The 25,954-nt window shown below is 37.9% G+C and overlaps 1 protein-coding gene across 2 annotated transcripts; it reads right to left on the bottom strand.

Annotated features, from left to right (window-relative positions):
- Positions 1-563: 563 nt before the first annotated feature.
- TRA2A (transformer 2 alpha homolog) lies at positions 564-25,954 on the bottom strand. Of its 2 annotated transcripts, none has more exons than XM_050329591.1 (8): positions 25,694-25,954; positions 16,636-16,769; positions 15,093-15,258; positions 11,446-11,634; positions 3,101-3,216; positions 2,473-2,580; positions 1,708-1,775; positions 564-1,542 (listed from the first exon to the last, which is right to left on the bottom strand). In XM_050329591.1, exons 1-8 carry the CDS (start codon positions 25,727-25,729, stop codon positions 1,532-1,534), a joined length of 828 nt encoding a protein of 275 aa, XP_050185548.1. In that variant the 5' UTR covers positions 25,730-25,954; the 3' UTR covers positions 564-1,531. The 2 variants fall into 2 exon arrangements, with proteins under 2 accessions (XP_050185548.1, XP_050185556.1); XM_050329599.1 differs by having other exon boundaries at positions 16,636-17,360; positions 25,694-25,864.

The following is a 25,954-nucleotide window of genomic DNA, read 5'->3' as shown; positions in this document are numbered from 1 at the left end:
GTGTTTCTGATATTTAAGTTTAGAACTCTTTTTGTCATCCATTTCTCCTGGTATATTCTATCAAGCTTTTAAAATAGCTGGATGTGTGCTAGCATGTTTCTTTTAATTACTTGTTATTAGTTCCTGGCATTGACACTCAGGAATAAATTAACATAATTATATTTCACACACTTAAACTCTTAAAATCTTGACCAACTCTTTTGGGACATTCCCTGACAGTCAGGATGAAATTTTGCCATGAGGGTTCTGTGGTCCTGTTCCTTTTGCTGTGCCAACAGACATTCAACCAGCCACTTGCCAGAAATCTAAACAAAGTCAATAGTGTTTCTCTCCTTCAACCACCTCTGCACAACTCCAGCAAGTGTCAAGGATGGCACAGGAGAAAGCTGGACAACCCACTCTGCTTAGCCATGCCATATAACCGCAACCTGATTCTCAGGGAAGACAAAACTCCTGAGATGACAGATAAACGCTGACTTTATTATCCATACAGCAGTATCAAGTCTTGTTTAACCTATATTCCAAGGTGACAAAATGCAGAACAAAAGACAAGAAACCATATATCAGTGGACTTAACTTTTACTGGGGAGGAAAAAAGGTTTACATGTAGTTGTAGGTTTTTCCATCCATATTTTCAAAACTCCAAAATGGACTCAAAACAAAACTTTATCAATCATTATTACAATACCAAAAAGTCAGTAATATTTTTTTAATGAACAGCAAATTATACAACTAATTGCTATGTTCAATAAATATTTTTTCTCCTGCACCAATTAAGGGGAAATATCCAACCAAGTACAGTGAAAACCCCAGGATTTTAACAGTTTTAACTTCATTTGTTATCCACTGTGTAGCAATCCAGAAACTTTTTTCTATAAAACAAAGCCTTAATTTTTAAGTGTACAAGGATCTATTCTCCCAGTCAGTCAAGTACCAAATTTTTCTCTAGCTCAAATAGTCTACTCTCAAAGCAACTACCCGACCAAAAAAAAAAAAAAAAAAAAAATTTCCTCTGGTTCATGACTATCTAAGCAAATTTCTCATTACAGAAAAGGCTCAAAGTCATTACTTGTTTATCAAAGTAATAGGTAAACATTTTAACAGAAAGATTAACAAGTTACTTGGAAATGCAGGTTTATGTTAAAGTATCCGAGTGTGTATAATACATGACATGCATGCTTTAAAAATATCAATGCTCTCTTCTGATTAGTCAGGAGTCCAACTGTTTTAAAAACTAAATAGGAATGACTTCCAAAATGTATCAGCACTTTGGGTTCTCTATTTCATTTCGCTCAAGATGTTTTACTACACAAAAACTACAACAATTACAATATTTAAGAGTATTACAATAAGGAGGGATGGAAAATAGAAATACTTCAACTGAAAATATGTATATTCTAAATGAACCAAAGACTTGTGAAAGAGCTGGAAAGAGGACAAGAAAGGGAGGATGGAAGGGAAAGCAGTAGGAAGCTAAAGATCTGAACTTTGTATTTAAAAATCAAGTCCTCAACTGGAACTCTTCTGACCTTCAGTAACGCCCTGGAAAAAACAAAAGATGACAATTACTATACACTTAATGGTACACACATCAGGCTTACTGTGCCCAGCTTTTTAGGCTTCACATTCAGAATTTCCATTGATCAATTCATATAACAACAGTGTTTATGACAGCCAGATTCTATTTATTCACTTGCATTTACTTACTTGGACTATAGGAACGGGATCTTGATCGTGATCGGTATCGACTATAGTAAGGCGATGGTGATCGTCTCCTTTAAAGGAAATTAAAAAAGAAACCAAACAACATCCATTATGAAAGAAGCCTTATTCACATCACTTCTACAGAACAGAACCATTTCCTTAGCACTGAAAGACTTGGCTTGTGTGAATGATTTCTGCTTTATTTGGCTGTGGCTTACAGTTATTTAACAAATGCTTTTATATTTCTCTATTTGAAGTATTTAAAACTGTAAGATATTCCCAGACAAAGAATTTAATAAATTCTCACTAGCCTTGCAAACACATGAAGTGCTTTTCCAGATGCCTACAATTCCTGTTGAACAACATTCCCTGAAACCAGATAACTTTCAAGACAGCAAGACGGTTATGAAATGTCAAGCATTAAAAATCCCATCTACAAATAATCCCTTTTTAAACAGCAGCGTGTATCAGCTGTTCCTGGTTCTATAAACAGCATGGAAAAATGAGTTCCCTTTCTATCTGTCCACTTGATTCATGGAGTACATGCTCAACCTCCTTCAGGTAGCAAAATCAGCCCCCCTGCCCAACTGAATAACCAAATTACTTAAAGACTGAAGAGGATGACTGCCTTAATCCCACAAAACCCAAAGGAATGAGGCTCTAACACCTTACAGGTATGTATGCAGAACATTGCTACATTTTTCTGTCATCTAACTTTTCAGTTTTCCCAACAAATCCTCTGTTCCTACAGAAATAAAGGTTAAGTACCTGTATCTGTAGTCATATTCTTCATATCTGTCATATCCTCTGTCATAGCCCCTATCATAATATGAGTCCCGGCGACGACCAGCTCCACCGCCACCACCTCCTCCACTGCTATTAGGGAAAAGGCAAAAAAACTCCCTTTAGATATCTACTCTTCATCTTGATTTAAATTATTTAAAAGCTTTTTTAAAGTGATCTTGTAGCCAATCAGATACTTAACACTATTGTCATGAAACAATATACAAATTAAACATTTAAATAAAAACACCTTAAAAACAAACAAACAAAAAACCAAACAAAACCACAAAAAAATCCAACCATGAGGAATTTAAGTCTAATTCCCATCAAAATCAAAGGAAAATGGCAATCTAATATTTCAGTAGGCTCAGGGTGCATTAACTGATCATGCTGCATATTATTTTTATAAAAAAACCTGAAGGACTTTGTTTTAAAAGATACAATAAATCACAGTAGGATTTAACAGTGTATGCGAACCACAGTAACACATTCTTTGTATTAGTAACTTTGTGATAAAATCGAACTGGCAAAACTCTAAATTTTTTTAAAAAGTATCTGTATCTCTATTTCATCAACCAGATTCCAGCATTCAGTTTAAATCCATCAAACTTACTGTGTTGGCCTGCCCATGTAGATGCCTGGGGTGGGTGTATGTGCTCTCTTGGTGATCGAGTAATCCACCCGAATCCTCCTGCCATCCAGCTCCATTCCATTTGCATGCTCCATCGCCTACAGGAGAGACAAGCAACAGGGACGTGAAATCTGCAACCTACTGGTAAATATGGAAGGCTACGTACAAACACATTATTTTCTATCAGAAAAACAAGCCCTGAACTTGTTTTGTTTAGACTGGTTACTAGTGCCCCACTGTGGCGGATGCCTTATCTCTTGTCCCCTGGCCTGTTTGCCGGCCGTGTTACAGGACCGCACTGGGGTGCTGGACTAACGTGACACTCAATCCCTTCTTAAGAGAGCACAGTGCTAACTACTAACACAGTCACTTTCCCTAGACTTTGTCTCTACCCATCAGGAAGGTAAACTGAAAGTCAAAACAGCTTTTTTCTAAAAACTGCACTTTTCCTACCGCCGCCTCTGACCCAGAGGGGACGGGTGGATTCAAAAGCTGTGCGTAACAGTGGCTTCCTGTAGGGTGCATATGGCCGGATTACTGCTAGTCGGCTGCCATTTCATGCTCTCCCAGCCTCCTGCCATCTCCCTTACAAGGACCTACTTCAGCAGAGCTTAGTAAAATGGCGGGTTCAGCCTACATGGATACCTAATTACAACCTTCCTCCCCACTCCCTCTCACAATAGCAGCTCGCTAAAGCGATACACAGAAGGGTCTGCGCTAGAGAAGCCTGTGCCTTCAGACCCGCCCGCAGCCCCTGCACACACTCACTCCTGGGTGTTCTGGCCTGATTCTCCACTCTTTGAGAGTCAATACAATGGCCTTTCACAAACTCAAATCATGAAAATAAGTTTTTCAGAGGAGCACAGCATACTTTTGAGAATTATATTTACGCAACAGTAACTTAAAGCACCAAGCCCCCCAAACCCTACAACAATTAATTTAACCGTTAATGCTGGACTTAGAAGGATTTTTAAAAATTTGCTTTTCAAATTTTAGTCGTTTTTATTAGCTGCTCCAGGATCTCTGAAATACTAGTACACACCACTTACTTCTTGATGCTAACCATAGCATTTAGTCCAATACATATTATTTTCACTTCTCATGTGTGGAAAAGAGACTCTGTTACAATTTTGAGTTAAAGAACATGACTACTTTGCTATTTTGTATCTGAAAAAAAACAACACCCAACCTCAAAATATGAAGGTATCTCTAAACAGAGCTGTTTTTTCTTTTTTTTTTTTTAATGAAGTAACTCTTCAGAAATTTAATTATGTGTCACTTTAACAAGAACCTTACTGAACTTATATACAAGTTATGGAGGGGATAAAAAAACCTGACACCCACATGATTTAACTGATGTACCCAAACTGGAAGTGACTTAAGCACCACTAATCTATTTAACTACACTGAGTTTGTATTTTAATAATACTGTTTGTATCTATACTATATCGCCACCTAGTGAGTTCTGTTCCATACAATACTACAACTACATTTAGCCAACTGCAAGGCACAGCAAAGAGTATTTCAAGTCTTTTAACATAGACTCAGGTGTGTTTGGTGATTAAAACATGCTCCTCAGCTTTACCTGCCTAGCCTCGACACGAATTTTATTAGAAGTCCCATTCCACAAGGATGAACTAAACTAAAATAAATCTATGTACACATCCTAAGAAAGTCTGCATGTACAAATAAAAAATGAAGGCTGCAAACACCTGGCTGAAAAATTAACTCCATGATGAAAAGCATCCTTCTGGAAATGCAGCAATACACAAGCTAACTTGTAAGAAATTTTCTGGTCACAGAATTTTTTAAGTCCAATGAACAACTTGCAAAATAATAAGCTTAGCTAACAAGAAGCCACCTCAAATACAGAACATCTGGCATATGTCTTATTTAGTGAAACCAACAAACACCTCTCCAAGAGGAAGATTTCTTTGACAGAGGAAGCAGTACAGGGAAGAGCAACATACCAGCAAGGAAGATGAAGAGTTAATTTTGAGAGTTGATTGTTTGTTTTAGAATTACCAGGAAACACCTTACATTTCAATGGATGAAGATTAGTCCATAGTTAGCAGTCTGCATGGAACTCCCAAAACGCTGGTCATAATGTCTCTTGTCCTACCCAATATTAAAACTTTAATTTTCTCAGGGTTCAGCAGCTGTCAGGACTAACTGCCAACTAAAAATATTAAAATAAACAAAATCTTTGATATACAAACATAACAAAGCCTTTTACAGTTCTGACTGCATTCCACAAACGCAGAAAAGCCAAAACCTACAATAAGCCATTATAAATCCAACAATAATGAATAGTATGGATCACTCACATTCAGTCATCAGCAAAAGGAAATTCCTTCCAAAGATGTTGCCAAATTTTCTGTAGCACTCCTAAAGTGCATATCTCAGGTATTTGACACAAAGTACTTAAGCTGACATTATTAGGTAAGGACTGCTGCAATGTGACCAAAAGCCCTATCTGAATAGCTGGGTTCAGGTAAGTGATACAACAGTATTTATTCTGTAAGAAGGCTGTAAAAATATATCGATGATTTTAATTACTGGCATTTCTGTGCTTTACAGGAAGTAAGAGTTTACATTAATATTTTGGATTTTACAGTTTTATTTCGTGTCTATTCAAAAGAAGTTTTAGTTTGCTTTTCTTGCTGTTTGTGGATATGCATGACTGCCCTGTTGAGAACATGGAAGTGTCAAAGGAGAAAAACTGCACGCTCTCCCTAACAATACAGAAGACATTCTCAAATACTATTTAAGACCATCAAGTGAAACTTTTTAAAAAGAAAAATCAAATTATAGTGGGGTTTAAGGCACACAATACCCTCTTAGGAATCTTTAACTGTCAACAATCCATTTTTATTAGAACCTGGATTCCTTTCCAATCTGAATGTTGTTAAAAATACTCGCATGGCTTTTGCAAGAGCATTCCTATAAACATGCACTATTAGTTCTGGTAGCAAATTTTATGAAAAAAAATTATTTTGTAGGCCAGAATACGCATCTATATGTTTGCCGTCAGAAAACAGAGAATTAGTATTGGGAATGACACAGGTAATAATTCAATCTTAGACTGTAGTTTCAAACATTTACACTTTTAAACTTTCAGCAGACTATCCATAATAACAAAACTTATTATCTGTAAGGTGTTAGTTTGACAAAATGAGCAGTTCCCAAACTACAGCATCACGGTCTCTTGTGGCTCAAAACAGTTAGAAAGAAAGCATTACCAATGATTTCAATTTTGTTTGATACTTTAATTATAGTCTGTGATGTTATCTAAAGGCATTAGCATTCACATCAAGTAAAGTAAGTTTGTAAACACTTAAGTATATGCATGAACTTACACAGGTGACTAGTATTAGTTAAACAATCAAGAATCCACCAAAAAAAATATAATCTTTCAGTCTGGATAATGCCACAAAGAGCAGCTTGGACATAGAAACAACAGGGGGAAATTTCTGCAACCTGTACCTGTGGTCAGTGGGGGAAGGGAGGAAAAAGGGAGAAGGGAAGGAGAGAACCCAACTTGGCAGAGCTGATGTCACAGTCACTTTACACTACACATGGGGAGTTCAAAATAAAATTTCTATCATACAGAGGATCATGGAATCTTCATTTCAACTGAGTTTAACTACTCTGAATTACTTCAATAACTTGACATCACTACAAAGTTCGCAACATACAGACTGAATACACTTCAACAGTCAAACAAGCAAAGCAATTCATGCTGTGACGTATTTTGAAAGTATTTTCACAATTTAAAATAACTATACAAGATACTGTCCTTTTCTTTTTTCCTGTGGGTTTGGGGGTTTCCTGTTTGTTTCATAGTTTTTGTTGTTGGTGGTTTGTTTTTGTTTGTTTTGTTTACTGGAAGTCCTTTCTTTACTATTTTAATACCACTGATAAAAACAGAATCTCCTCTATATCACAGGTACAGAAAGGGATGAAAGACTCGACAGACTAGGTTTTCCCCCCAGTATACCGAACACTAGTTCAGGTCTGGATTTAACAAGGACAACTGAAAGGAAATTCTGAGGGGGGAAAAATCTCATGGGATGAAAAAAATAAGGAAACCTCAGCTTTTTACACTTGCTGCAAACTGCCAAGCTGAATTCGAGTGTCCATTTCAACTTTGAAGAACAGCCCATTTACATTCTCAAGTCTGAGATCCAGAACTCTAACTTTTTGATTCCAAACATTTGAGACCTTCTCGTGTTCTTTTCTGGTTTATCACGGGTCCTTTTTGATACCACAAACAACACTTACTGTATTTCTTTAACAAACTGTGGGAGTTTTGTTCAATAATGATGGTTTTCAGCTGGTCTGCTTCCACCACAGATTAAATGTTTTGCAAATCAAAGTGATAAACCCTGTTATTATTCTGGTCTTTGGCAACTGAATTATGTTAATAGTTTGTCTTGATTGCTAATGAACACTACTTCAGAAAGCAGTTCTGAAACATGGTCAACACTGAGGAACACATAACCAGCACCAGAAATCAGAACAGCTGCTGTAGCTGATGCTTCTCAGATGAGTTCCTCCTACAGACAGTACATTCACTGTAGCCTCAGTTTAAACAACTAACACTTCTTATTCTGAGTTAGTGAAGAGTTGGTTAGCAGCATATGGAATCTCTGGTAACTGTAGTAAGAATCATGTCCCTAGAACAGCCAGCACTTTTCACTCACAATCTTCTCAACTTACTGTTAACCCTGACACAATACAATCCCCCCCCGTAACTTTTATTTTTTTCTCATCCTATACATAGAATTTTGTGATCCTCTAACACAGGAAGAAAATCCTAACGTGATGGGCAGGTGAATATCCTCTATACTACAGTGAAAATACTGCAAACCAACATTACAACGCTGGCTCCATGCCAGCATTGCCAATACTGAGAACTACGTAATAAAGATTTTGAGAAGTAAGTCTTCTGCAAATTATTTACAGATCTTGCCCTTTGCACAACTTTGCACACACAGTTCTGAAGACCTGGTAGTAAGAGTGGACAATGTAAGTAAGATGCTGCAGCACCCAAGGCAAAAAAGCATACCAAATAGTACTTATATATTTTTCAAAAAAGTAAAACGTAACTTCATAAAAAATGAAATCCACTACACCCAAAACAGAGAATAACCCTTTTCCTAAAAAAAAAGAGCTAGCTAATAACATAAGTTTTTCAAATAGGGTTTGAACAAGCTCACAGGCAAGAACATTGGCACAGCAAAAACTCAGGTTTTCTAGACAACCATCAGACATCCATCAGATGTTTTATAGACATCTATCAGTCCTCAACACTTCTTGTCTGCTATCACACTTTGAACTAAGGGCAGTGTCTGCAAGCACCTTCAGAACCTAACAATCCAGTCACGTGCTATCTTGCAAACACCAGACCATTGCAACAAGAGACATTCCATGGAAAAAGAACCTTCTGTCTCATCAATAAAGTTTCATCTCAACCTCAGCAGAGCTTCAAACAGAAGAGAAGAGATTCAACAAGAAATCTCCTGGATTGGGCACACGCATTGAAAACATCTTTCCCCATTCTGTTAAAGTGGAATGACTAAGGCTAATGCGATACTCTGAGAGCTGCTCTATCTAGGAGTTATCTAAAACTGAGCCTCTGCTCCTCTGTATAATCAAGATGATCATAAATCGCTAACAACAAGGCTGCTATGGTGTTGTAATCTGAAGTTCTGAAATTTTAAAAGAGTTACAGTAAAAATAAATTTTAAAACTGCCCCTTTTGTGTTTTTAGGACACTGTGAAGTATCCATTTAAGAAATGCTATTTTAACATCGTCTTTGGATTTTCAACACATAGAGCTAGGCAACAACTCAAAAAGTTTTTACTACCATATGGAACTACAAACTGTACCACCTGGTTTCAGAATCTTGACCCACAGCAACATTTTAACCACTTCAATAACTGATCCCGTCTGTAAAAGTAACCAGGAATGACAAAGATCCTGAGGGATTTCAGCTGCAACAGAATCCATGTATAATTGACACTGACCTATCTTAAAACAAATTACGGAAGTTTAAATGTAACTATAGACAAGTAATTTGGTGCCAAATTTTAGTATTACCAGTGCTTCAGAGCATGTCTGCTGAGAGGCTTCCCTGTGTTAGCTCTCCTAAAGGACAATAGTGAAGATTATGAAAAATCCCAATTTCGCTGTAAAGGTCTGCTCTCATTAATCCATGTATCTTTAAAAGGGTTGGAATTTAGTTTGACATCTCATCCCTTTATTATGATATTTAGGGTGTTGGGGAATTTGGTTTGGGTTTTGTTATTGTTTTTGGTTGGTTAGATTTTTCTAATTATTATTTTTAAGACAAAGTTATTTACTCAAAACAAAAGTAATTCAAGTGTCATTGCCTTTATGCATACTCAGCTTTTCAGACTTGATCTATCTTCCATACAGAGAACTGCTTCATGTTCTTCAGAGTTCTACTACAGGGGCTGTCACAGAGTTTCACACCTGTAACAACCTTACATCTATATATCTGCTCTTTTTCTACACCAGCTGCCACTTACTGCCATCTTCAAATCTGTCCTCAAGGTCCATGAAATAAGTCAAATAAACAAGTTTTTCTGCTGTCCTTTTGCCAAAGTATTTCAGTTATCTGAGCTCCAAATGTTGGGAGACTTTGCATCTTTTCCCCCTCTTCAGTAGGCACTAGACCACTGGGGAAAAAATTTGGTTTAATTACATTCCAAACTATTTCAGTTTCTGCTTAAGGTGCTAATCTTTTTCTGTACTTCTGAATTCAAATAACATCCCATGTTTTTTTTTCTTTGCATTCCAGTTTTGTAGCATCTGCCAAAACAGCTTTATACTGAACAAATTACTTCATGCTATTTACACGGAACATTTTAAGAAATGCATGGTGTCATGCATGACCATTGCCCGTGGCAACCAGGAAAAAAACCTACTTCTAAAGATGTATGAAGCTGTACAACTGACAAGACTGGCACACAAATCTGACAAGAAATACTCTGCAAGTATTTTGGACTTTAAATAGTCTACAAAACAGTCACTTTTTAAAAATCCCACCGAACTCACAAAGCAAAGAAATAACAGGCTAGAAGTTAGAATTGAGTAGGCCATTAAAGATGGATGGAGATATACAGCTATCCAACCCTATTAACCTCTCTCTTAACCTTCCAAGTGAAAGTGTCAAAATACAGAAGGGACACTAAAGTTTTGTGTCCTTTTACTCACCCCCATAACCTGCAACAACCACACATATATACATCTACATCTACTCTTCCTATAAACTGATTTTCAGTTGGATCATACCAGAAATCAAAGGCAAGAACTGAGTATACTTCAATCAATTCACATAACATGCTTTTTTTTTCATTAAAATAACATCAACTAGCATCAGTGTTCTCATTTTTCAGCTCCTGATAGAAGGTTCCACAGCTGTCATGCTCCCTCCCTCCCTGTGATGCTAAGTGATTTATTAGAGTCCTATTAAACTTATCGAATAGAAACAGAATCAAACAGTAAATCTGAAACATCTGCCCAAGCCTATTAATCCATAAACAAGATGAAGTCTGTGACTCAGTTTGCCTGAAAGAAAGAGATAATCCCCCAATGCAGGCTTAGACACTTTTTTTTTTAGGGTATGTCTTTACTTTTAATAGCAATTTTATCTACAAATTTCAGTAAATGTGGTAAGGTTCACAGTCTCATCACAGGGGTGAAAAATGTACTACTTATTGCAGCGAGTCAAAATATATAGGCTGTTGTTCTTATTCTTTGATTCCTTCCTTAGAGATCCATTATACTAACAACTCAGTGTAATTGTAAATAGCCATCTGTACAACCAGCAAAGACATTGACTGTAGCACATTTCAAGACAAACCCCATTATTTTTCAAATGCACGATGACATGCTTTTAGAGAAGAAAATGCAAAGAGAATCTCCAGAATTGATACAGAAGACTACTTTCAAAAGTTAACTTTCAAAATGTTTCAAAAATACTGCAGATACAGAAGTTTCACAAAGATTTATTTTCATTTTAAAGTTGCAGACTAAAATCAAAATCCAATGTTCACTGAAGATTCAATTCAACCAGTTCCTACTTAAAATCTGCCCAAACATCAGAATACTGAACTAAAATGCTTGATTTGTTTATAAGTGTCACGTTGCTTGAACAAAGTATTTTAAATTAATCTCACTATGAGAACCTGCTAGTGAATACACCCTCAAAAACGTGGGGCTTTTTTAAATGAAGAATTCATGATGACAATGCATAAAGAGCACACCTGTAAAAAGTAATGAAACATCAATGTACCTCTTTAGAATCGTCAATTCTCTCAAAATAAACAAAAGCAAATCCTCTTGATCGTCCAGTCCGTTGATCATAAACCACATTGACACCAGTCAAAGGTCCGTAACGGGAGAAGACTTCACGCAAATCTCTCTCAGTGGTATACAAACTGAGACCAAACACTCCAAGACAGGTATTGGGATCTGGATTAGCCTGGTAAGACAAATGTTCAACTCCAATTAAATTTATATTCAAAAAGTTATATATACTCATATAAAAATTTACCAATTATAAAAAAATATTCTGAAGAAAACTAAACATACATTATTACAAAGCTTAACACGTGGTTGTAGGATATTTTCAAAAAGGCAATTACTTTCAACGGTTTTTATTTCAGAAAAAAGACCCAGGCAAACTCGTCTTGTTGGTGAAAAACTCAGTTCATAACAATTAAGCATTCTAATTACAGAGAAGCTATAGAATAACAAGAACCCATTTTATTAGTATTTCATACTCAAAACTGCCAACAGGTTGCAGATACAACATACAAATCTGTGCTAAGAACAGGTCTGCCAGCCTGAACTCCCACCTTCAGCCTTTCTGCATGGTCATCCCTGGTACTAAAGAGTGCCCACTGCCTTCCAGCTGCACACACTAAATGCACTTGAGTTCCTAAGAACAGACAACTGAATTATAATTTAGCTTCTACCAAAACTTCCTCCCCCTCAACATTTCCTATCCAACTACACTGAAAGTCAATATTTACATTTGAAAGTTTATTTTCCCACTTATAAACTGGATGGAAGTCACCTGGTTCTTTCATCTAGAGAAAAACTCTAATCCAAAAGAATGCATCCTTTTCTAGAGCAAAACTCAACTCTTTAACGTGATGTGGGATACTTAAAATTTATTTCATTTCTACTAAAAAAAGTCAAATATATAATTGTACAAGGTAAATTTTCTCCTTTATGTTTCTCTACATACAGAAGTTAAAGTTTCTCTACATGTCACAGAGTTCATCTAATGCCAATTCCACCATAAGATTACTTTAATCAAAATTAAGCACTTTTTTCACTTAAGCTTCTGGCACCTATAACACTAGATGCAGCAATTTAAAACAATAGCAACAAGCACAGGGATTTCATGTTTCTGCCAAAATAACAGCTGGAAGTTGACACACCTGAAATCTGTATTTCAGTTTCAAATTTTCAAAGCCACCAATGCACAGTAATTTATGCCCCAGAGCTTGCCTTTCAGCCTGATTCAAAGAGTAACAGGTTTAGATCTTCTACCATGTTCTTTTCAGCGCTTTTGTTCAGGAATCTATTGTGAAAATAAGATGCCCAAGCTACTCATGTATTTGAAGTTCCTTTCTTTCCATTTGTCAAAGTACAAACTTATGTTTAAGACGTGAATACTCTGCAATTCCTTATTATAGTTGAAGAGCACACCAAAACCTGGCAGTTTGTAATTTGGAAGTTTTAATTATACAGGTTTGGATAGACTGAAACACGGAATAAAAATATATCTGATAACTCAGTTGCATTGGCAGCTATACTGATTTTTTTACTGAACTCTTGGGAGTCTAATGAAATCTGTCTTTTAAATCATTGTTTGAGGAATTCTCTCCACACAGTCCATACCTTTTGCCCCTTTTTTTAACAGCTCCCTTTCCCTTAAACTCAACCTATTACCTTTTCTGAGACAAGAGAAGTACTGAGATCAGTCTGTACAGCCTAAGCTACAACTGATGGCTACATCACCACCGGAAGGACTAAACTGACTGTGGAGGACTAAAAGGCAGCTTTTGTATTAGCTTTTTGTACTGCCTCCCATCAACACAGTACACAAGCTCCCTCTCTACAAGATCAGAAGAAAATTGCTATCAATTTTCCTGGCATCTTTAGGACCTTGCTATTTAGGGGATTCCAAATCTGACTGACCTGAGTTTCATTTTGACACTACTAGAACTAGTCCTTAGAATTAATGTGAAATTCACTGTGAAAACAATTTTAGTGTTCCACAAAGTCATTTCCAAGGCAGAAAGACTTCTTCACAGAGCAAAACATCCTAGTATTTCCTAAAGTAGTAAAGCAGATTCTTCTACCTTTCACCAGAAGAACTGCTAACCCATTTGAAGTTCAGTTACTTCTGCCAATTTTTAAAGACATTAACGTAATATTTACTACGTTGTGATTAGAGGCTGGCAACACTCCACAAAAAGCTTAACTATGAATGCAACTTTACAACAGCTTAAGCCACTTGTATGTTAACACTGGTGGAGTCTTGCCCTTTTCCACACGCTTTTGCCTTCTCCCTCACATTGGTATCACCTGCTCCTGGCGATACGCTTCCTATGGGTAAGCCTGCAAAGAAACTATATGCTTTTTGACAAAATGAATAAAAAATCTGGAGACCAAATCAGATTAAAACTAAAAGGATCAGAAAAGTACCACTGCCCTCAACAAGGAAAACACTGAGCTGTGTTTCACAGCACTCATTTAGAACAGCCTGAAGTAATGGGAAACCAGAAACTACAGATTAGACAAGAAACTGCTGAAGTGGAGGGCTGTGAAGAAGATTAGGGGACTGGAGCACCTCTTATAAAGAAAGGCTCAGAGAGTTGGGCCTGTTTAGCCTGGAGATGACTGAGAGGGGATCTTAACACATACAAATATCTCAAGGGCAGGTGTCACAAAGACAGGGTCAGACTCTTTTCAGTGGTGCCCAGCAACGGGACAAGGGGCAACGGCCACAAACCGAAACATGGGAAGTTCCACCTGAATATGAAGAAAAATTTCTTTGAGGGTGACTGAGTACTAGATCATGCTGACCAGAGAGGCTGCAGAGTCTCCTAATCTGGAGACAGTCAAAACCCACTCAAATGTGATTCTGTGCAACCTGCTCTAGGTAAATCTGCTTTAGCAGATGGGTCAGACAAGATGATTTCCAGAGGACCTCCCCAAGCCCAACCATTCTGTGATTACAAAGGATGCTGGGAGAAATTTCTCCACAATGACATAAGATCAGTATCTTAAATTTTGGTTCCTCCAGCACACAGAGACACTTCTCATTTATATTTTGAGAAGCTTACTCTCTGTTTTCATAAATGTAAATTTTTCTAGTTTTTTAAGATTTATATATTACCTAATAGCACAGGTTAAATACTTCAAGTTAAACCAAATTAAATAATCAGAGGTATAAAATCACAAGCAACTTTCAACATAATATGCTTTATGCTATAAGCAAATAAACACTTTGGAATTTCCTTCTTTGGATCCTCTAGTCAATCTTATCTAGTCAATACTTTCAGGTTGCAAGCACACACAGAGAAGGTCTTATTTTTGTGAGGGGTATATGTACTTGGAACTGTAAGTAAAAAAAGTCAGAAGGGTTCAATTTCTAGAGTTGACGGAAGCAGATGTCACTATATCTGTACATACTGACTTGCAACGGAATGTTTTCCAACAAATTTCTACAACTTCCCTGCCAGTCACAGGCCCAAGAAGTAAGTGCCTAGCTGTAAGGACAGAGACTGTTCCACACATACCCTCCACTACCACCCAATTCCCAGATCCTCCAGTGACAAGCCAGCAGGTCAAACTCAGCCTGCAGGTAACCTCGATAAGCAGCAATTGTTTTGATACTCAGCCTTGATGAACATGACATACTCTGCTGCCAGTGTGCCTTCTCCTGTTGGACATAGGAGAATGACTACGGCTCCTTCGACGACGGTACTCTGGAGTGTATGATCTGCTTCGAGAACGTCTCCTATGGGAATGAGAATGGGATCTGGAACGAGTGTAACGTCTGTGCGAGTGTCTTCTGGACCTGGATCTTCAACAAAAAGAAAGCCTTTAGTTAGGTCACATGCACATAATGTGTTGAACTATAAGCCTTACATTTCCTAGACAAAAATCTGTCTTTAAGAGGTTCTCTACAATTGAAATCATTAAGCTTCTTCTACCTTGCACAGACCTCTAACAATCTGCTTGGTAGCACCATTTTTAACTCTGTCAGAGTACTTCTGGCATACACTAAGAATTATATTTTGGGCATTTCAAAGTTTAAAATTTTATCAGCTTGGCTGCTTATGTAACTAATATTTGCATAATGATACAGAAGCCAGATATGCCACATTGTAAAGTACTGTTTTGACTGAAAAACAAAGATCTGGCAGTGCTATAGTGCCACAATATCTACAAATGAAGTTCACCTAGGCATCAAAATTACTCTAGACCAAGAAATCCTAAACACTTGTTTAACTCCTCAAGCATTTCTTTGCACACATCTTGCCAACAATAAGCTTTTAAACAGGTAGTTATCTGACTAAACACTGCAATAACAGGAACTATAACATTAGCCTGAACTGGGAATTCAGAGCACAGCAAGTCTTTTTCAGCTGCCCTGGTGTGAAGCATATAAAGAAGATGTGTTACCGATCTCTCCCAAAAACTGGGGAGGAGGAACAACAACACTACGCAATTCCTCTTCCCCTTGCAGAGTTACAAATGCTGTTTTCTGGTTTCTCTCTTCGTTGATGAGAGAAAGATATATCTCTTCTGTTCCACAAAAGTTCTGTCACAACTGAGAGCTATAAAGCTTTACCTCTACACACACAGACTTGGAGTAGAAAAGGGCAGAGAAATCACTGAAAAATGAATTTAATTCTTAGAACTCTCATAAATCAAGAACCTTTTCACAACCAATTTAAGATGTAGTTTTTGATTATGTTTTTAAAGCCTTCAATGAAGGAATGTCAAGAACATCCCCAACAAGTGTTTTCCAGTATTTCCAGCAGAGAGTCTACTCTTTTGTTATCTAATTCTGACTACCTTTGCTACAGTTTCTCACTGAACTTCTTTTTTCCCCTAAAAGAAAGGTCCACACAAGAATTCCCCCACAAAAGATTATGGGGGGAGGCGGCACGACCTTTACAGAATTGAGATGTAATCCCTTCTGAATTAAGATGCAACCCCCTCTCTCTTTTGGAAGAGACAAATCTACAAATTTTAGTTCCTTCTACTTACAGCATTTTCTCTGTTCATACCCATGAAATCTTTCCCCAACTTCATCCATCTAAGAGCAGCACAAACATGCAAATTAACATAAACCCAGAAGCTTTATAATATTTACAACTGGGGAAAAGAAATCTCAATCTACCAAAAGAACACCAGTAACACTGACTGGACACAAATAATTTTCTGGACATACCTTGATTTTGATCTTGACCTCGAATGCGATTCAGAATGTTTGGAAGCCCTCGATGGACTGCGAGATCCTGACCTGCTCTCCGATTTTACACGAGCAGGACTCCCAGCTGGAGATTTTGACTGGGAGCGAGACTCCTAACAAAAAAGACAGTATTAAAAATGGTATTGGTTGCATAAATGCCTAACTCCTAACATTTTAAGTACAGTAATTCTATTATATTGATTGCTCCTGAAAAACAAATGGTTAGGCAATACCCTCCAAAACAAATTTCATTTTGCTAACCCACTGTTAATATTGTATTCTTTCCTCAAATAGGTCCCTGCTTGAACCAGATCACCAATTCTCTATTAACTAAGTAATCATGCAAATTCATCTACAACTTGATCATACAGACACTGGAACATAAACCATACATTTACTTAACCTAGGACCCATTCATTCTTCCAGATTCTTTTAATTCTACTTCACTCTTGCTTTCTACTTTTCTTCATTCTTCATTGAGTTTTTCATTTTTCATACTTCGTGTATTCTTCCCCAATTCAAACAATTCATTATAGCCTTAAAAAAATATTCAAGTGCTTCTATCTGACCAATCTTCTGTTCAATTTTTTCCCCCATTCAATTTTAATTTTCTGATCTTTAATACTTTTCATTAGCCTTCTTTTATCTTGATTTATCTTCCACATTCTTGGAAAAAACTCTTCAATTTCTTCACGAACATTAACCTTAATGGAAAAAGAACATTTAGTATATTTAAGCACGTGGGGATTATAAAACTCTGCTGGAGTTCAGATGTTATCTATCAAATTGAAAAGCCAGCAGGTAAAGTGCAAGAAACTATTTTATAAAACAACTTTTTTAAAAAAATATCTTTAAAACTGTATAAGTGTCTACGTTCTAACAATGAGCTTACTGAGTTCTCAGTGTTTTACTGTATTTGCAAAGCTACCCTCCTCCCCTCAGATTTTTTTGGTAAGATACATAGATACACTAAAAACTAATTAGCACAAATATACTGAAGTATTGATATCATTGATTCCCCCCCCTAAAATAATAGTTATGTACTTCTCAATATTGAATATCCCAAATTTTACTCCTACAGATTACTAAGACACTATCAGTTCAACAGAATGGCCCAAGATTTCCAGTCAAAACCTATCTATGTAAATACTTACTTGCATAATAAATGCACATAGGTATAAGCAACATAAATTATTATTCTTCCTACTTTTTCTTCCTCATTGTTATCCTGTTTTCCTTACATAATCCATATAAACTAAGATGCAGAATAATATAATTAAAGCAATCCAATAAAAGTAAAGACAGGAGGTTTTTTTTCTTGCATGGTTAAGGCACACAAGAGAAAAACTAGGAAAACAAGCAAACAAAGAGCAGGTTAGGATTTCCTCACATTTTATAGTGCACAGCATCTCTACAGAGCTTAGCTACAAAATCCCCTACAGAATAGTATGCTATATATAAAAATCTGTAAATTCACAAAAGCGTGCAAAATGCTTAATGAAAAAACGCATAGCAAGTTCCCCTCCCATAGGTCTTACATTTCATGTTTATCTGCATTATTTCTCATCCTGCCTGTCCTCACAGTGTTTTTCTCAATTTATTTCTTACTCTACCTATGTCCAGATTTGCATTTTCTTTTGCAGTTCAAATTCTTCAGAACTTTGGACTGAAATTCTTTTCAAAGGATGCTGTCCTCATATTTCAAGACAATAAATCCACCAGAAATGGAACCTGAGAGACTCCCTAGTAACAAGTATTACAGCCACACTACCATTCCCTTTGACCTCAATGAAAAGGACAAGACACACACGGAGAATGTCACCTATTGGGATGACAGGCCTGCCAAACTTCAACAGTCAAGGCCAAATTCAGTGTTTGCCTGTGACAGGTGGACCATATAATCAGGTCTGCATAACAGTTATTAAGATGCCTTATTAAGATGGCTATCTGTGAAGCTAATTACATTACTTTCTCTGAAAAAACTATGTACCTGCACTGAAATATTACAAAATTTTATTTAGTATTTTTACATTTGAAAGCCACTGTTCACGATAATTTTGTTTTAGAACCAGTAACACGATTTTTCATCATCTCTCCTCTGTTTTTGCCTTCTTCAATGTTTAGCAACTTCCTAAATTCTTTCCTTTATACCTCATCCCTTGCAACAACTGCCAACTTCTCCGGGAATTATTTCTACTTCCCTCCCTAGTAAAAGTGATCAGCAATATAGAAAACCATTCAAAGTGACATCGTATTTACAAAATACCCTTTAATAAAAAGCCTCCTCAGATGCCCCTTCTTCATGAGGATATTGCACTGTCCATACTTTTTACATTTGAAAGATCAATTCTTGAACAAGAACTCTGGAAGCCTGAACAAAAGCAACCCATTGGCCCCCACCTCATTCCCCAGACACTGCACAGCCTAGAAGGGTTGGGAGGTGCTAAAAATACTACATAATGTGAAAGTCAGCTTAGTGTTCTTAACTAATCAACTGAAGCACCTGAGAATTACCATCTACAGAGTTTTTTTTACTATCAGTTATGTCAGAAAATCTGTATTAAACTGCCAAAACCAAATATTACATAATTTCATGTAGGTCAAGTCCTTTTGGAATTAAGACCCTTAGGGGCTGCACTAAGATACAACTTCAAAACTGGAGTGACAGAAGCAACAGCCTAAATTCCTACATATTTCAAGCTTCCTCAACCAAATAACTGTAGATGTAAATTGCAGCTGAAATAACCTGATAGCAGTTGCACACTGTGCCTGTCATTGGCAAGCAATTACATCTCATCTTCTGATGTAACATAGATCACCTAGTTATACCTCCTACAAAGCTTCAAAAGGAGACAAAGGGAATCACAGTAACCTGCAAGAGTTTAAGGACTTAAGGATGATGCTGAAAAAGTACCTAATAAGATTTATATCAGAAAGACTACAAGCAGGGATTAAGAGATTCAGAGTTCCAAGGAGTTTCAAAGGAAGATTTTAAAGAATTTTCTTCCTCTACTTCCTACTATAATGAAACAATTAGCAAGCTGTATCTTAACCTATACCAATCCAACTGTTCTTCATGAACAATTTATATCCACTCTGCAATATGAATGACAAAAATATTTAACATTTATCTTAAACATGAGAAAACAGACGCCTCTCCTATCCAAAGCACTTAAATCTCTCAATTCTGTACTAGTCCTTAATCAACCTATACATCTGGATCTTAGCTCCATCATTACCACAGAAACTAAATACTGCACTCTGGATCCTCAGCACTTTCTTATCTTTCTGCTCTGAAGATCCTCAGTCATTTAAGGGTCAGATGACTGACTGGCCACTGTCATCACATCAAATTATCTAGATCTTCTGTCACTACTGCTTGCAAGAAAAGAAGCAATAGTTAACTTTGTAATATCTGTCAGATCAGACTTCCCTTTCAAAACAAATGCTACATCCCCCCCAACCCAAAAGCCAACCACACAAAACCCAAAAAGCCCTAACAAAACAAAAAAACCAATCTCTCACCTAAACTAATAACTACAGAAAAAAATCCAAATCAGTTGAAACAGGGTGCTTCTTCAGAATCAGATAAACACCAAGAAATGGGACTAATCATTCACCAAGAATTGAAACTTGGAGCCAAAGAAGTTATTGTAGACAAACAAAAAAATCAAAGGTCTACAGCTTCAGTTACTGATAAGATGAGCAGCCAGAAGCATTTAAAGAGAGCACTGAAGAGGTATTGTTACTCCTTGCTACCTCCTCTCTTCCCAGAAATAATAACAAATGAAGTGGTAAGGATCTCTCCCCATTACCTCATGATCACATAAAACCAGTCACTGAAGAACTATCAACAACTTTAGATGATCCACCTGAGCAAGACATCAGCCATGTCCATGTACTTCATCCACACTGGTACAGCTGTTTAACTGTAATGTTCTGTCTAATGTAAGTTCTGTCTATCACTTACCTTCCTTGCATCCTTCAAAATAAATCCTACTTTCCAATATAATTACTATTTTAAAAGCATTTACAACACTTTCACACAGAGTAGAATTGCAGAAGTCTTTCAGTATTCTTTCAATTTTCACTTACCAAATATGACAAAGACCATGGGGAGGAGTGGAGGGGGAACACAACAAAAACCCAAAATAACAGCCTGCTCCTGTCCCCCATGAAAAACCCCAAGCAAACAAACAAAACCCCCCCGAAAAACTAAAACCTATTCTTTTACACTACTCTTGTGTCCTGAACCTCTCTCATGCCTTACCTCAACTCACACCTCATCATTTCAGAGCATGACTGAGAAGTATCAACATTCAGTGCAAGATGCTAAATAAAAAGAACAAAATAAGTTTAAACTAGAATTTTTCCAACAAAGCATGGAAAATTAAATGGAAAGAAAAAAAATCATGAAATCACACAGAAATTTCAGATGAAATTCATTTGGCCCTCTTAAGAGGAAATACACAGGGGGTGAAAAAAGGACAGAACAACAAGCAGTCTAGTAATACCACTAAGCCAGTAGAATGATAGTTCAGACTTTCCAAAAATCTCACTAAAAAATCCTACCGAAACTAAAAAAAGCCCACAAATGAAGTCAATCTCTAAAAGGACAGAAAAATATTAGAAAAAAAGAAACAGGAATTTAGCAGCAGCCTACATTCCCTAGATCAAACTGTCAAGTTAGTGACATCTCACTTATGAGAAAGGACAAGATGGCATTTTAAACAGTTTTGACAGCCATCTAACAACTTTCCCTGAAATTTAAAAGAGAAGTTAAATCATTTTTGCTTCGTACTATGTCCTGTTACTCTATAATAAAAACAAAACTGATCCCTTAAGTAGCTATTCTTCTATAAATATTGTAACAGTATACACAATAAACTTCTGTATAAAAAGCAACTCATAAGTTGTGCTACCTTGAAGACATGTATATTTTAAAAGTTATCAACATAAGTAAACTTTATGCATTTCTCAATGTTCCCTTTATGAAAAGTGTGAGGGGGAAAAAATTCAGCAATAAACTTTTTGAAATTACAAGTTGGTCTTATCACTGAGGCTGGAAAATACACCTCTTCAGGGAGGCTTCTGTAGTCACTCCTTTACCACACATGGAAGATGGTAAAAATAATTTGTTTTCAAAAAGAGCAGTCTTCCCAGCTGACATGGTCCAGAATAACCTAGAATTTATTAAGCTTGATTAAAACAAAAAAAAAAATTAAAAGAAAAATAAAACCCTGACTTTCAGAAAAACTCTCGTTTCCCACACTGGTCATTGGACACCACAGGGTGATCACAGCACTCTCCAAGTGAACACAGAACCCCTGAGCATAAGCACACATTGTGCCCGTGTTTCAAAAGGTATGGAAAGCAATACGCCTTCCTTTGCACAGAGGTGGCAGACTGCCACTTCAGGAGAGGTGGAATACAACAGTTAAACAAGCCCGATCCCTGTATCGGGGTTTTTTTGTTTGTTTGTTTGTTTGTTTTTGGTGCTCAAAGTTGATCAGTTAGGCAATTCCACAAGTAGTTAAGTATTTTGCATACAAGCTTCATGAAGAAATATAAGGCACTTTCACAGCTAAACTAACCCAAAAGCTGCTCGCACACCTATGGATTATGCATACTTCCTTCAACAAGATGGCTGACAGGCAGAATCATACTTTTCTTGGAGCGCTTTATTAGATTTTACTATTTAGCTCACTAACATTCTGCACAGAGCAGGGAGCCATCTCATTAGAAGGAAGGAAGAGAACCAATACAGAGTTATAAAATGGGAGTTCTACATTTGTTCTGATTAAAAAGTATTATCTATTTAGACAAACATACTGGTAGAAAACTACTAAACCTTTAAGATTACAGAAGTCAAGCATTATCAGAAGCTAAAAAAAACCCCCTATATTCAAGTTTCATGTGGAGCTACTTAAATGCAGATTTGTTTAGACTCCCTCTTGTTCACTGCTCTGGGAAACATCTTAAGTTGTACCACAGAACAAACACTGAATAAACAACATCCTATCTAAAATAATTACAAATATGAAAGGAAATAAGAGTTGCCTGCCACTTGACAACAACAAAAGAAAAAAAAAAAAAGTGTCATTTGTCTAACCTCCTCACCAAAAGCATTCAATGGTGATAAAATACTTTAACTTTTCCAAAACCAAGTAACTGGATAAGAAGCACAACTTAAAATCTTTTTTTAGTCTTAATGTCCATAAACTTAGCTCTAGCACACTCACTATATTTTTAATTCTTCTGTCAATTTCTTTCCATTAAATCACCATGCTTGAGGAGGGGGATTTCTTCTGTTCAACCAGCCAAATTCTTAATAGAGAACTTGTTTAAGTTGAAACAAAATGATACAAAAACAGAGTAGATGTTAATATGAGCACATTTGATTAACATTTGCTTAAAAAAAGAATTCAATAAAGAAATGAGTGAGCTCGAGAAGGATAAAAAGCTCTACAACGATTCTACCCAATACTTTAGAAATGAAAGTTCTTAAATAGTGCAAATTAAGCAATTTCATTGACAAGTTACTTCCATAATTATTCACAATTTCCTGTTCAGATAGTAACATTACGATTTTAAAATAATAAATTAGAGGCAAAGCACTGTATCTTAATGCTGACAAAATAAGCTTTTAAAAAAACTCCTGATCATACTCAACTTTCTTTGAAGTGTTTTGGGACAATATGCACCTACACAGGTAAAACATAAAAGGGCATAAAATAAATTTAAAAAGCTCCCTTACTCCTTTGGCATTTAGTTTTTTAAAAGTACATCACACTAGCCAGTACTTAAGTGTAAGAGGGGGTGGAAGAACTGAAAGGGTACTTAGAACTCTTATTTTGCCAATTTCCAGGAAAACGGGTTCTTTACAAACTTTTTTCGGGTTTCTGCAGTTCTTTCTCCCAGTGAAATTTATTTGCTTTAATCTCAGTTTCCCGTACCTGCATGGAACAAACTGAAGCACCAGGATAGTCAGTGCATGATAGAGTCCTATCCAAATGGGAACAGTAGACTAAACACTACAGCCTCAAAGTTGCACATGGCTAATTTTATGCCTGTGGACACTTTCAGTGGAAATGAAATTTAAAACGTTACTCTGAGATGAAATTTCTTATTTCAAGTATTTTAGTAGCATTACAACAAAAAAGTATTACTGAAGGAAAAAAAAAATGCTTACAAAGCTACTTCAGTAGAAGCACAACTCCCCCAAACTACAAACTATCCAAGTACTTGCCATTATGTTCAATTATAATAAATACCAATAGACAAGACACTGGCACATGCCAGACCAACTGAAAAATCTCAGTGTTATGGAGCAAAAAGAGAAGTTTTCCAAATGAAGACTTGACACAGTCAGCAGCTCTTTCCAACAGATAAATTTTCCACCACAAAAAAAAATTCCACCCTCCCCCCCCAAAAAAAACCCCCACCCTAATAAACAGCAGTCACAGAAACTGCTACATAGGACTTCTCAAACTTTGAGAACTCTGAAAACATTATTTTACGTCTACCTTTGGCAGGAGGCAGTGTGCAAAGATACTGAAAGCACAAAGCTGGAACAAACAACAGATCCAACAAGGAACCCAAAATAAATGTTCTGGATATTAACCTAATATAATTATTTCCTAACAATAACCCCCAACGGGAATACAGACAAGAAAATAAGTCTTAAAAATATAAATATTGAATGCAAAATGGGAGAGTGAAGTAATAATAAAAACAAACCAACCCCCCAAACAAACAAACAACAACAAAAACAACAACAAACCCCAAACAACTCCCCCAGTCAAGCATAGCCGTTGCTCAACTTTCTGAGACTCAGTTGTTTCCCCCCTTCAGAGATCAGTTTATTTACCTGAACAGATCTTAGCTATACAGGCCCTTTCGTCCAAGCAATCAACATAAGAACAGGGTTCACCTCACCCGAAGAAGCAGTAGCATTCATTGCACGCCCATCTAAAGAACTTTCACCCTAAGGATTTTTTTTTTTAATCTAACACCACAAAACCGGCAACAATTCTCATGTAAAAATAATTATTGGAATGTGACATTATTCTTCTAAAATTTCACTGCTTGTTTCTCCAGACAGTAACTACATATAACTGAAAAGCTACTGTCATTGATTCATCAGAAAGAGTCACCAAGAGGATGCCCGGGTGTTCCTCTAAAGAATCAAAACACACACACACAAAAAATCTCTGCAAATTTCTTTGAAAAAGTATATGGTGATGGAGGAGGACTGAGCACACGTTTCATTCCCGTTTCAAGCACTTTCTAATTCCTGCTTGCCTCGATCATGCCCAAGAAAACCCCTCAAAACCACTGAAAAAAGAATGGACCTGTCACATGTGTACATGAAAACCCGCAGCCATCGGAGGAAAAAGACACAGGCCTAACGAGGTTACAAAGCCACAGCAGCTCCTGCGAAGCCCTTCAGCTGTGCGATCGATGAGTTTCACTGCTTTAACAGCGACGGCCGGACCTCCCCGATGACCGGAGGTGGCCCGGCCCGGGGCCGCTCCTGCAGCCAGGAGGAGCAGCGCACCTCGCACAAAGGGACGCGGGGTCCCTCCTCTTTCGGGCGGGAGGAGGCCTCGGCTGCCCGGCCGCGGCCCGGGAAGCGGGGACGGGCAGGGCAGCGACCTGAGGGCCCGGCGGGCGACAGGGCGGCCGGAGATCGCGGGAGGGAAACAGCAGAGCGGGCAGAAACCCCGGGGGTACAGCAGCGTCGTTCTTACAGAAACAACCTGCGCTGGCGGGCGGGGGCTGACCCGCAGCACCGGGGCCCGCACCCCAGCGAGGCGAAGGGACAAGGCAGCGTTTCGGAGAAACGCGGGAAGCGAAGGGGAACGCGGGCCGTCGCCCACGGCCCAGGCGAACCTCTGGTGCCTGAAGGAGCCATTTTAGAGCCAAGCTGCGCTGCCCCCATCCCTGCCGGGCCGGAGGACGCCGAGCGCCCCCACCCCCCGCCCCCGGGCCCGGCTCCCCCCTCAGCACGGCCCGCGCAGGGGCGGCCACTCACCCTCCCCTCGAAGTTGTTCTCCTCCACGTCGCTCATGTCGGCAGAATCCTGGCCACGGGGCTGGGGCGAACAGGGGGACGCTAGTCCCGATTAGCAGCAGCAGCAGCACCTACGGCCGCTGTTATCGCCGCCGTCACCGCTATTGCCGCTATTACCGCCACCGCCTCCCGCCCGCGCCTCCCGCACCGCCGCAAAATGGCGCCGCCGCGGCCGCTCCGGCTGCGCCCGGCACCGCGCGCGGGGCGGGGCCGCGCCCGCCCC

Source organism: Myiozetetes cayanensis, unplaced genomic scaffold, assembly GCF_022539395.1.
Source record: "Myiozetetes cayanensis isolate MyiCay16 unplaced genomic scaffold, myiCay2020 scf1, whole genome shotgun sequence".
In the NCBI taxonomy this organism is placed as follows: Eukaryota; Metazoa; Chordata; class Aves; order Passeriformes; family Tyrannidae; genus Myiozetetes; species Myiozetetes cayanensis.
Note: the sequence above shows the minus strand (reverse complement) of the source record. Positions and strands in the feature narration are given on the sequence as shown.

Bases quoted from the DNA above. Each gene is read 5' to 3' on its own strand.
- TRA2A (XM_050329591.1), bottom strand. From the start codon at position 25,729: ATGAGCGACGTGGAGGAGAACAACTTCGAGGGGAGG. The intron at 2,581-3,100 runs GTAAGTTTGATG...TTTCCCTAATAG, and splicing joins TACATGGGCAGGCCAACACA to CAGTGGAGGAGGTGGTGGCG. The intron at 1,776-2,472 runs GTACTTAACCTT...TTTCCTTTAAAG, and splicing joins GAATATGACTACAGATACAG to GAGACGATCACCATCGCCTT.